General features: G+C 46.2%; 2 protein-coding genes across 18 annotated transcripts in view; one reads left to right on the top strand and one right to left on the bottom strand.

Moving 5' to 3' along the window:
- MIPOL1 (mirror-image polydactyly 1) overlaps window positions 1–11,040 on the bottom strand; it is a 202,072-nt gene extending 191,032 nt beyond the window's left edge. For 4 of the 13 annotated variants that reach the window (XM_064460299.1, XM_064460307.1, XM_064460301.1 and 1 more), the window contains exons 1-2: window positions 10,743–11,039; window positions 8,976–9,133 (exon numbers count right to left, since the gene is read on the bottom strand). Coding sequence is in view for 2 of the 13 variants with exons in the window: in XM_064460295.1 (XP_064316365.1) it covers window positions 5,559–5,877 (319 nt within the window). In the remaining 11 variants the exon portion in view is untranslated. Of the gene's footprint in view, window positions 1–5,558; window positions 5,893–7,764; window positions 8,954–8,975; window positions 9,134–10,608; window positions 10,711–10,742 lie in introns of those variants that run through there. The other 9 variants (XM_064460295.1, XM_064460296.1, XM_064460298.1 and 6 more) reach the window with 8 other exon arrangements.
- Window positions 10,635–13,158, top strand: part of SLC25A21 (solute carrier family 25 member 21) — a 259,062-nt gene continuing 256,538 nt past the window's right edge. For 3 of the 5 annotated variants that reach the window (XM_064460313.1, XM_064460311.1, XM_064460310.1), the window contains exon 1: window positions 10,635–10,767. In XM_064460313.1, coding sequence (XP_064316383.1) covers window positions 10,701–10,767 — 67 coding nt within the window. In that variant the 5' untranslated portion in view covers window positions 10,635–10,700. Of the gene's footprint in view, window positions 10,768–11,012; window positions 11,103–13,158 lie in introns of those variants that run through there. The other 2 variants (XM_064460318.1, XM_064460319.1) reach the window with 2 other exon arrangements.

The raw sequence follows: 13,158 nt of genomic DNA, 5'->3' as shown, positions 1-13,158 counted from the left end.
TTATGCTCCACTAGTATTCTCAGTTATCTAATTACACTCAGCTACAAGCTGAGTTACCATTTTTCTTGGGAACTATGCTTAACTTTTTGGCAGTCATTTAAGCTTCTAAAATGAAGTTAAATCTACAATACATAGGAAAAAAAATATCAAAAACATAGTACAAACTGATAGTTTATTTCCTGTCATATGTAATATGTAAACACTAAGATTGGTTCCACTTCCTCACCTGTCAATACATTAGAATTAACAAAGAGAGGGTCAAATATATACATTTGGAAATAGTGTAATGTAAGAAAGCTAAAGCAGAGCTGGTTACTCCCAAAGGAAACAAGCCAAGGACATCTAAAATAAATAAAGAATCAGTGTTCACAATACAAAGATTTATACATACTTAACTTTGTGCATTAAAAACTGAAACAATGCACAATAATATTTTAATTGTGTAAATGGTCTGCAAAAATTAATATTTTAATACTTTTCATTTCCGTACCTATCAACTGCTATGCCTTGGAAAGCCCTATTCCCTTTCCCCAAGCCAATCTAAGCTTTGCACCATTCATTTGTTAAATTGGCAACTAATGACCATTTCTACTTCTAGCCCCACCAAATGTAATTCATACACACACACAACCATGAAGCAATTCTTCAGCACTAAATACTCTCTTTACAAGTGGACATTTTTATTTACAAGCTAAAGTACAAGTCAACATAAATTACCAGATTTGTGTATTTTAAAAACAACATTAAAAATTCAGTCTGTTTGCTTCAAGTACAGCAATCGCTGATCTCATGTTAAATTCTCTCACAGCAGAGCATCACACGGCATTTTCAGAACACTTTCAATTCAGACACAACCGTGCTCTCATTCCACAACTCCTGACAGAGACTGCCACCCCCTCCCTCCAAAGAGCTAAGCAATAACCAAGCCTTTTAATCCTTCTTTGTCCTAATAATACATTACTGAAGCAGTTCAGATATTTCTAATTTATTTCACACTTAACATTTAAATTAGTGCATAGCTAGCTGGAATATTACTATTTAAATGAACGTATAACTTAAAGATCAAATTCTGTCTTCAACAGATTTACATAAAAGGACAGAAAGGATAACATTTGTCTACCAGCGTGTTATGTGGATCTCCTTAACTCAATTTACTATGGATTTCATGGTGCAAAAATTAATGCCCTCCAGGAGCTGAACTCATTACCAATTATTTCTCCCAAACCCGCAGTGTAATCCCATGCTGCTGTGACCGATGGAAGTTTTGCTCTTCGCTTAAAGGGAAGTTGGATCTGTTCATTGGTTTGCTACTCTAGCAAGTGATACTGAGCAAATGACACCATGATGCTGTCTTGACTTCTTCCTAATAAGGAAAAGATACTATGAACCAGTCTCATGTATTTTATCCCCTGAGAGCAACATATTGGTGATAATTTTAACTACACAGGATGTCACCAACAGATGTATATGCCATTTTCAACATGAATTTCCAGAATGCATTTCAGTAAAAATAAAAGCAAACAGCCTGTAGAGTTGCTCATGGACCCTACTCAGCCCTTCACTCCCTTCCATACTCCAGAGCCCACAGAAGCATCCCTGCAAGTCATCTGGTGCACATCTATCACACCGAACTCACAGCACACGTACAAATAGCCTCCCACTAGGCACCTGACCCAATAAACTCCTTTTACATGCCTGCAACAGAAAAGGGCTGGTAAACAAAAAAAAAAAGAAAAGAAAAGAAGCTGTACGTGTATTCTGTTGGCCAACATAAAGTTGACCATTGGTCGCAGGTGCCACAACTCTAGCTTTCAAAATAAAAACCATTTTCAAAATAATTAACTGAACTGCTGAGTTTTAATTCCTTTGAAAAGCATGAAATACTTCTGACGACGTCTTTGACAAGGCTCAGCCAAGTGTAATGGTGCACAGCAAATACAACAAGCTGTTTTCACATTTAGCTGATGTTCAGTAACATAGAGGAAACCCATAAACAACACATACTGCATTGTGATAGCTATCCACTGGCATTCAATTTAAGTGATCATGTCTCCATTACTTGTACTTGGGAGAGATAAACAGTGCCTGTTCCATGCTTCATACAAGAAGGCTCAAGAAATTCCACTTATTTGAGAGAACTGTAACTAACACACATGGACATTTCAAAAAAATATTATTTGATTCACTGATACTACGAAAACCAAAAATCAACCCCAGCAGTATTTCATATAAAATATTTTCAAAATTCTAATACATAATATGCTTTAATATACCAAAGACCACCACTCTGCAGAAACTGCCAGTTTGCATTTTAACCTGTCCTCAACAGACAAAAGTCCACATCAAGAATCACCATGGAAAACAGAAGCTTTCTGTTATGGGTTCTGTAGGATGTCTTGTGAGGCTAGCAGGGAGCATGCCAACCATCCTATCACTTAAACTGGTGGCTCAAAGCAGCAGAGATTCATCTTAAAAAGTGAGCATACACACTGGTTATTTCTGTAGCTGTATCTGTTCTGCCAATAAGGGTTCAATACTGTTTCTATTGCCCCCTCAGAACTGTCCTCCTTTAAAAGGCAAAAGCCTGCAATCATACTTTCAGGAATATCTGTCAGTTGCAACATTACCCTGTAGTAAGACCTGTTAATGGACTCCAGCCCAGAAGGGTTGGCTGGGTGTTTTAAAAGTGAGTTTCAAAACATCTATTGCCCGTATAGCGTAACAAATGTAAAAGTGAAAAGAAGCCTCTGCACAGACTGGGAGATCTGCACTACAGCAAACATCAAGTCAGGTAAGTAATTAACAGTTTAAAAACATTCCTCTATCTGCATGCTGCCACTAACATGCAGCATCTACTCTGCCTTATGTTTGACAGCCTAAAAATAAGAGGAGATAGCAAAGAGATTAATTAGGATGTGTCTCAAGGTCATGTGACTTATTTTACACAAAATTGTGATCAACAGGCAGGACCCTCTCCCCCTTCACCCTCAGCTCACATGTACCTTCTTGCTTTCAATTCTAATGAATAATTTAATGATTCTTTCCACAGACAATGATCAAACCCATATTTTCCCTCCTCCTCTAACCCCTTCCAGCAAGCTCTGAAAACTTCCTTATATTTTCATTAACCCAGGCACTCTCAAAAGCTAAAAAACCCACAAATTGCAAAAAGCTAGATCTGGGCCATGGGGCATCAGCACCGTACTCCTATTTCTGCAAGTAATACAATGCATTGGGTTTGCCTCGCTGCAAGAGAAATCGTAAGCCTGACAACTGTTTTGTTTCTTACCAGTCAAGAAAAGAGGGTGACACCATTATAGTGCATTTTTAATGTAGCATCATCTAGAATAACTTCTAACAAGCAGGGAGACAGAATAACAGAATGCCAAGAACAAAAGTAACATTTCCTTCTCCACAAGGGGCAACTAATAATTAAAAGGGAAATTAAGTGAATCCAGAAACAAAACAAAACAAAAAAAAGGCAAGAAGTCTAATTAGTTATCGCCTGAAAACTGGGGGCCAGATTTTTAAAATTTATTTGCTTCCCACTACTACTGGACAAAGTAGCCCCCCATTACAAACCGCAATGGGAATCAGGCTCTAAAGCACTTGCAATATCACTATATGAAAATGTGTAATATCTACAAAAAGGGTATATACAAATGCCTAAAATAAGGAAGCATTACTAAATCTAAGACAGTATATAATCTTCCTGAGTACAAGATCTACTGGTTTGGTTTGAGCTTTATCAGTCTAGGTATTTAGAAGAAAACTAGACAAAACATCTAATACTAGTGTAGAAATGGCCAGGAGGGAAAATGGATATTCTGCTACCATGTGTCCTCTCCACAGGCAGATTTAGCAAGTCCTAGGAGGGCTATAATCTCCCTGATAATGCTGTCACTCCCAGTGATCAGATGCAGCAGTGACTGCAGAGCTTCACAGCTCTGCTCCCTTCCCCCAAAACTTACAGCAGCAGCTGTCCCTGCCTTCTCAAATCCTGTACATAACTTTAGTTCTCAGTCTTTCCCTTTACTTTCCATACTGCAGCCAGAACTGTACTAACTCCTCCTTAGCTGGAAGGGCAAGACAAGTTTATCCCCGTACCAGTGACAGGCAGAACAGCTCCTAGCCATCATGCTGTTGGTACCTCACTGGTGTATACAGCTCAGTCTCACGCATCTCATACAGCTGAAGGACCTTTGTCATGAATGACTACATTTTGCAATGCTTAAAAGCAAAGCAAAACAAAACAAAAACAGAACTACCACATCAGGAAGCATGTTTAACTGTTATGACTGATTTTTAACTCTTGTTAAACTTCACAAGATATTTAAGATAGTGCCATAATGTATTTAAATAAGCAAATAATCCAGAACAGGTGGTTTCAGGTTGAACCAAAGTTATATATTCCCAGAGCAAAACTGGCCAAGAACAGACGCTCAAGGACCGGTACAAGAAGGTGGCAAGCACATCACTGCATTTCCCTAGGACCCACAGGTCTCACAACCTCCAGAATCTGCTGAGCCAGAAGCACATCTCTGTGGTTAACCGATTTTTCTTCCACGACTGAAGTACTGCAATTTAAGAGTGTTCTAACAGTAGTTAGGACTTGATGAAATATTAAAAAAGACACCGTGCCACTGCAGGACACTCTGAATTCCCAAACTCAGGGTGAGTGAACACCTACAGCACCCACCTCCGACCGCCTCAGCACCCTGAAGGTGCATCTAGATGCAGCCGTAGTTCTTCCACGGGCAAACATCGGAGGGTCTGCTGTCTCGGATAAAATAGGCCTCTGGTTACACATACTGAATGTTTTTCCTCCAAATTGCTCACACTGAGAAACCGTAGTCTTCTTCCTCAAACAAAACACACCTTCAAACCACCATCAAGAAAACAGATTAGCATGAATCTTACTTATAGTAGAAGTACACAACTCATTGAAACTTCCTAAGGATCTTTTTCCAAAGTCATAAATTTGGGGGGGAGGGGGGAAGCACAGATTGTAAACTTTATTTTGGTTGGGTTTTTTTTGAGCAGGTTTGCTTTTTTAATTTACTCCTGTTCCGAGTACCTTCCAGAGCCTATTCTCACCGGACACTAGAGATCCGGCACCGACCTCCTGAATTTGTTGGGGACAGGCTTCACCCCCGATTCTCCAGGCCACCCGCCCGCCCCTGCCCGCCGAGCTGACCCCCTCCGACGCGCCACATCGCTTCCCCGCCGGGGACCCTTGCTTCCCCGCCTCTCCAGCGGCTGCGGAGCGGGCGGAGGGTCGGGCGAGCCGGGGGCCGCCCGGCGGCGACCGGTCAGAGGGAGGTAACGGTAACCCAGCCACGGGGCAGCCACGGGGCTGCCACGGCCCGGTAAGCGGAGCACGGGCCCGGCGGCGGCGAGGAAGCCGGGCAGGGCCGCTTGCCCGCGGGGAGGCGCTGAGGGCAGAGCGGCCCCTACCAACGCCGCCCCGGCGGGACGCGACGCCGCCACCGCCGCCCGGCCCCGCCGCAGGGAGCCGGGACGAAGCCGCACCCCGAGCGCCCCGCCAGCCCCGTTACCTGCGCGCTCCGGCCCCGCGCCGCCGCCTCCACAACAAAGCCCTCCGGCGGGCGGGCCCTGCGGCCGGGGCGCGCCGCCCCCGGGAGCGCGCAGCGGCGGGGCCGCGGCCCGAGGGCGGGGCTCGTCGGGCGGGGGAGGCGGTGGCGGGCCGGGGTGCCCGGGACGGACGGGAGGCGCGGGCGGGAGCTGGAGGGGTCGGCTTGCGGGCGTCCTTGTACGGGCCAGGGGAGCGGCCGCCTCCTGCACGGGGAAAAGTTGTCTCCTTTCTCGGGGGGAGGTTAGCTTTGGAGCGCCGCCCGGGCCGGCGGGGAACGGCATCCTCTGCTAAGGGACGTGGTAGTCCCAAAGAGAGAGAGAAACCCTGCGGGGCTCCTAACGGGGAGAACGTGGTGGCGCACGTGTACCGGTTTGGGAAGAGCCCACGTGAAAATGGGATTAAGCCTAGAAGTGCTTCAGGAAACGTGCACGGCGGGAAGGTCGCCCTTGGCGGGGGAGCAGGGAGGGTTGGGTGGAGAGTAAGGGAAATGTGCAATATATAAACGGGACCTTCAGCAGGAGAATTTAATTGCGTTGAGGTGAGCAGATTTGAGGTTTGAATACTGTGAAACATACTTAATAGTTTCCTAATGATAGCAGGTTTTTTTTTAAGGAGCAGGTGTAATGCTATTCTGTAAACATATCTCTGTGTGAATTATACACTCTCTAAACGTTAGTTTTCAGTTTTCTCATGTAAACCTTCTGTTTGTTGCAGTGACACCTTTTGCAGAAAACAAACCTAACCAACCAGTTTCTGCACCCTCTGATCAACTCCAAATTCTCTTTCCTGATGGACTGCTGCAGCAAGTCCACCTTAATGCTAAATTTGCTTTTTGTATCAAAGGGAACATTGCCCAGCCAGACCTCCATCTCTGGAACAAAAAAGTAGTGATGTTTCAGCATCTGCTTTTTGATGATACAGAACACTGGAGACTTGGTGATCCTGCTATATTTATTGAGCAGCAGTCTCAAAGAGCCAAACCAAGGGAACTAATGCAAATGTTAATGAAACATTGAAGTTGAGATTTTAATTACTTAAAGGTCAGCACACTCAAAGTTTATTAATTTAAGGGAGTTATTCCGTATTCCCACAGCAATCCCCACTCTGCTCTTGTATAGATCAAAGAATTCAAGTTACTGTTTATTTGCCGATGCATGCAAATTATGTAACTGAATGTTACACCTGACTATAATTCCTTCATGCAATTAGGGTCTCAGTCTTTCAACACTTTACTAACGCTTCTCTGTATATTTTCTATGTTCCCATACTTTCCAGTAGCAATAAACCCATTGTTTTTCTCTAATCTTTGTTCTAAAGTACCACAGGCTACATTTCCTTTCAAGCTTGGAGCCTCTATTCAGTTAACAACATTTGTTGCTAAACTATCACAAAACGCTCACAGAAACTCTGCAAACTAACGTATCAGAACAGTATTGCAACTTCATTAAAATACTTTCCCAAAGATGCTTTTATAAAGTTGTGGCTTCCAAATACTACAGCACCTGCAATCCGTTCTCAAAACAGGAAAATGAGTTTGGAAAGACTTGAGAAATCCCCAGAAAAGCCTGCGAAGGGGCTGAAAACACTGTCATTTCAGAACCTTGTGCACCAACCCCATCTATAAGCTGTTGAAGGGTGTTTCCTTCTCAAAATGCTCCTCTTGTAAAAATCCCTGGGTTTTTGTTGGTAGGAGGAAAAGGTTCTTTCCCAGTGAATGTGGTGGACAGTTAAATGAGATGAATCTTATTTCTAATTGGTTTTCATTGTTTTGCTCAATTAATTTCCAGATTCCCTCCCTCAGTCTAGCAATAACCTTTATGTTTCCATCCATCGAATCTGGAGAACTGTGATCTGAGAAGTTTCTCTTTCACAACACTATCTGAAACAAATTGTCTCTGACTGCACTGCTTTCCGCCTTTATGAAATAAGTAACAGCATTTTAATCCCAACCAAAAATATATTTTGTCCTTTATTTTCTCTTTGATTACATGAATTCTGGCCATCAGAATGCTGGAATACTATTTTTTCCTATCAACTTTAGGCATTTCCATCTTCACTGCACTAAGTCAAGTATGCCTTTCTTCACAACGGACTTTTTGCTCAACTTTTCCCTTTTCCTTGAGGAAAAGATGTGGTAGTATTATAACAAATACAGATTTCTCTTGTACCTTAAAGGTGCTCTTCCAGGACTGGAGGGCAAGGAAAAATCAGCATGTATTCTCTTCAACTCTGCTATGCCACATATATTCCTAGAGTCAGTTGTGAAATGGCAGTTTTAGCACAATGCCTCTGGTGTGCCTAGCATTCACTGTGCCTAGGATTTAACTTAAAGTCATTACCTCAAAGTGTCTAAATGAACACCTGGAAGCCCTTCCTTTACTAAACTAAAATGTATATAGACAGCAGACCACAGTTAAATACCTATCTCAGACATGGAAAACAGCGCATAAATACACTGTTCAGACATGAGAAACAGATGTAACTTCAGGAGGGTGTGGGGTCCTGACCCTGGGACTGGACTTACGTCAGGGGTCTGCTGAAGAGGGGACGCCACGATGAGGCCCAGGTGAGGGGCAGAACTAGGTGAAGACTTGGTGGTCACCCCTTGCTTAGCCCACAGCTCCAGCTGTGCAGACTCTGATAACATGCCTCTGCCACTCCCTACACTGCTTATCAGCTGCCAGAAAATTAGGCCTAAACTTATGTCAAGAGCCTAGACAGTTTCTAACAGAAAATTCTGGTGGAAGTATTTAAACCGAATCAAGAAGCTGTCACCCACTCACAACTAAACACTAATCACAAACACAACTCGTGTTGAGGGTTTAGTTGCATGGCTCCTTTAAATTATAAAAGCATGAACGTTTTCACTGAACCATGAGGCCTCCCTTCCTATTTCTCCCCTCATTTATCTACCCAAACAGCCCCTCTTCAGCTCCAAAAGTTGTAGCAGGGTGTGCTGTGGTGATTAAGACTCTGGTACAAAGATATGTGGGTGCTAGGGGCTTCATACCAGCTATAAAATCGGAGAATGGGAGTAACTCAGTGGAATTCCCTCTCAGCTGGTCTGACACCCCCATCACCTTTGACCTTGCTGCAGACTACAAGAACACTGAACGGGTCGTAACTCCCTTTCCTTGATTTCATGTATCTTGCTCTACCAATTTCTGTCTTCTGATGTATTGGGCTTACTATATCGGTTAAACTGACTTGCTTAAGGACAGTGGAAAACTTAATAAAATTGTGTGTATGTTAAATATCTGGCATCTCATCAGTGAGTCATGTTAACAGACAGAATCTGTCTTGCTGCGGATAACAATCCGGGAACAGTGCATAGTGCATGACAGGGAAAGAAGTTAAAAAATAAGGATGTAAAAACTACCTTTCTTTTCCTTCTCTTTTGAAGAGGTGCCAGCAAATCTAGCCTCCTCGTTCTGTTTCAAGATGCTCAAGATCACACACAGTATTCAGTATCGCTTTGGAGATAACATGAAGGATTTCTGATTCAAAATATCCTTGTCTGTTGTTAACACTGTAGGGCTGTTAGCAAGAAAGCAAAAAAACCCCACGTTAATCCCAAATTATCCATGTGACTGGTTAAACAGTCTACCACCTTATTCAAGAGCCATTTCCTTAAATCCACCTTAACTCTAATAAATGTGCCCTTGAGATCAACAGTAGCTCTGTTTTCTTCCCCAAACCAATGTACTTCAGCTTGTATGTACCCCTGATTGTTAGAAAAGAAGCAAAGGTCAAGCTCAGAGTGGACAAGCCTTGCTCTGGGGTAAGAAAAATCAGCAGTACTAGAGGCTCTGGGCTACATGCAAAAGGAGGAAACAGAAAAAGAGTATGAGCAACCACAGTGCTATTCAAAGTTAGGGGGAAGAGAAGAAGTAGAGACATAGAAAAAAAAAACCTTTACAGCTAGATGTTGGTAACCTAGGGATTTGACTAGTAGAACAGGGTCAGTGATACAGCAGGGAAAGTAAAAGACCACCTGCAATACTGCGTCTGCTCCCAACTTTTGCAGGCCATAGAAACATTTAGGTATTCAGTTGGCGATTAAGTGCTTAAGCTGTAGTTTATTAACCCGAATACCATTTTGAATCTGGCTCTAAGTCAAAAAGACTGTGTCTTTACTAGTAAAAAGACCTATGCCCATTCTCTGGCCCTGCGGATAAACACCCTTGCGTGCTCTGCAACCACATGGCTGAACTGACTTCCTCTTCAATAGTACCACCTCTGGGGATGAGCCCATGCTGTCCCCCATGTCGTACCCTGGTGTTCTCGGGAAAAGTGCAGTTTGGCCTTGGCGAAAACAATGTCGGGGACTATCAGCAACGGCACCAACTGCGTCCCAGTGCTGCAGCCCATGCCCTGGCACTGTTTCATTTACTAAGATAGGGCAATAGGTCCACATAACACACGTCACTCTCGAAGTGAAAAAAATACCCATGTTCTTTGAACACTTGAAGAGCCAGAACCAAAGTCTAAAGGTTTTAAAAGAACAGCATGCTTCAGAAAGACAGCCAGTGAGCCAAACGGCACCTCCGACCCTTCCTGGAAGCGGAGCACCAGCAGATCTGCCGGCGTTGGCTGGGTTTCAGCAGCAGTGGGAGCAGGACTGCAAGCTGTACTGCACAGCACCAGCCCCGAAGCGAGAAGTAAACGGCACAGGCTTGAGGTGACAGGCCTTGCCCCGTCAGCTCTCTGACAGGCCGCCAAAGCCTCGCCTCCCGCCCCAGCGAGGGCGATCCCAGCGCCGGCCGCCCCAGCTCAGCCCGGCAGAGAGAGGCTGCCGGTTTCCCGGCTGGAAGCGATCAGAAAGCCATTTTCCCGCCGTGACCACAAGCAGCTGCGAGTGCGAGCCCGGGCCCAGCCCGGAGCCGCCCTCTGCCCGCTGCGCGACCGCACGCCTTCCGCCAGCGCGAGGGCCCGGCCCCGCCCGGCCTTGCCGCGTCCCCCCCGCAGATAAGCGCGGCTCCCGCCCCCCCCGACCCCGACTCTTCCCCCACCCGCTCAGCGTGGAACCGGCCCCGGCTCGGCGGCCCCGGCTCGGCAGCCCCTCTCCAAGCGCCGGCTGCCTCTCGCCGCAGGGCGGGCAAGGATGGCTCGGAAGCCCGGGGGCTTTCTGCAGGAGGCCTCTCACCAAGTCGTCGCCGGAGGCTCGGCGGGTAAGTAGGCGCGTTCCTCCTGGGCGGGGAGGGTCTGCCCGTCCCCCGCCGGCGCCCCAGCCAAGCGGCGGTGAAGGCAGCCGCGCCGCCGCCCCCTCGCCGGCGGGGAGCGACCTGGCTCGGCGGCACGGCTCCTCCCCCGCGGGCGGGCTCCTGAGGCGGCCCGGGGGGTCCCGGGGATTTCGGGGGCGGGAGCGGCGCGGCCGGGCCTCGGAGGTCGCTTCGGTGACGGTGCCCGGCCCCCCGGGGTGCGGGGGCACCTCCCCGGGTCCGCGGTGTGTCTGCGTTAAACACGCCCTGTAGCCCCTTGCATGATGAGGCGGGCCCCTTCAAGGGTAACAGCCGTCGCCGTCCCCTCACGAGCTTCCCTGGGGGGTGGCAGTTGGCCCGCCCGTGCTCGAGGTGGGCCGCGTCAGTCGGGAGTCGTGTGTTCTACTTACACCAAAGTGTAACTTTGACGCACGTGCTCCCCGCGAGCGCGCGTAACCCGCCGGCGGCGCCTTGGCGCGGGACAGAGAGCGTTCCGCTTTCCAAAGGCGCTCCCGGCGGCGCGCTCCGGCGCTGCCTCGTGCGGAAGCCGATGCAGGGCTGCAGCGGAGTCGTCTTGCTGTGTATTTCAATAGTTAGGAATGTCGGGGTTACTAATTCGTGACGCTATTTGTACTGCAAACTACAAATGTCAGAACTGCGTACATCAGGTTAGCAATGCTTCCATTGCTGCTTAATTTCTTGAGTTTGTTTTCCCTAAATCAGAATCCATCTGAAATATTTGTGTCAGCCTGCAGCGTAGGGAGAATTTACCATATATTACCATGCTTTTTCAGTGTACGTATATAAATCCTGCTAACATGTCAACGATGTAGTGTGTTTTTTAAGTGTTCTTTAGTGTCTCTGTTGGGACCAAAATGCTGTTTGTCATGTTATATTTTAATTGAAGAAGGAAAGCTACATGGTAATACTGCTGTGTCTTACGTAATGCTTTGGCACAAGCAAAATTCTCCTGTGGGTGAGTACTGTGTGGCTGTGACGCTGCATGTGAGCTCGTCCTCCATTCACTCTAATTCGCCCGCCGCCCCTAAATCCACTTTTATGCATTCCTGCCACCAACACGTTTGAGTGCTTCTTTTTCATGCTTGTGACTCTGCATTTCCTTTGTTTTCAGCCCTCTGCTTTGACACAGAAATGTCACAGCAGAAGCGGAGAGGTCTGCTGTCCTGGCCCTTCTAGTGTATTATATGACTGTGTTTATGTAGCTCTTCTGCAGTCTTGGAAATCCTAAAGCTTTTTTAGATTCTGCTGGGCACCATCCCCCTCTCCCCTTAGGAGAGACAGGAAAGGTTTAATCTGCACTAGCCTGTTGAAGGCGGTTCATACCTGAAAGGATACTGAGGTGTTTTGCCACCAGATGTTTCACAAGATGACAGATTTATCTGCCCATAGCAATGGGCCTGTGCCTTAGTGATTCAGATTGATCTAAATCAGTATCTTCCCATCCTGTGCCAGTAGCATGTTTTCTTTACAGGCTCTTTGTTCATAGAAGTACAGACAGTTTGGCTAACGCACTGGAAAGCAAATTGTCATTTAGATAACGGCAGAGTTTTGCAGAAGGACTAGAACTGGAAAAAGAGTGTGTTTGAGGGTGGTGTAGGGAAAAAACAACATGAAAGCTATTTGCTGATCTGGTAGGCATAAAAGTTAAGGTGAGAGAATTCTCAGTTCAAGGAGGTAACTGATCTGCACCTAACATTTTTTAAGGTATAGTATGAGAAGCCTGTTGAATCTAGTCCAGAGGCATACCGTTAAAAGATGCTGTCATGGTTTAACCCCATCTGGCAACCAAGCCCCACACAGCCGTTTGCCCGCTCTGCCCCCAGTGGGATGGGACAGAGAATCAGAAGGGCAAAAGTGAGAAAACTCGTGGGTTGAGATAAAGACAGTTTAACAGGTAAAGCAAAAGCCATGCACACAAGCAAAGCAAAACAAGGAATTCATTCACTCCTTCCCATGGGCAGGCGGGTGTTCAGCCATCTCCAGGAAAGAAGCAGGGCTCCATCACAGTAACAGTTACTTGAGAAGTCAAATGCCGTCGATCCGAATGTTGCCCCCTTCCTTCTCTCCCCCCTCCCCCTGCACCCCCCCAGCTTTATAAGCTGAGCATGATGTCATATGGTGTGGAATGTGAAGAAAATTAACTCTATCCCAGCCAAACCAGCACAGATGCTTGCATCCTTTTGCATAGACTGCTGTCAGGCAGGTTCCTTAGCTCCATCACTAGCCTTAAATTTGTACAGAAGTTTCTACTCATTGTTTACGAAATAAACTGGTAAGGTCTGTTCTCAAGGTCTGAACAGCACTAAAATTGTACCTGAGTGATTGGTAAGTGTGTGGCTC

Source organism: Phalacrocorax carbo, chromosome 9, assembly GCF_963921805.1.
Source record: "Phalacrocorax carbo chromosome 9, bPhaCar2.1, whole genome shotgun sequence".
In the NCBI taxonomy this organism is placed as follows: domain Eukaryota; kingdom Metazoa; phylum Chordata; class Aves; order Suliformes; family Phalacrocoracidae; genus Phalacrocorax; species Phalacrocorax carbo.
The sequence above is the reverse complement of the archived record's forward strand: the minus strand, read 5'-3'. Positions and strand labels throughout refer to the sequence as shown.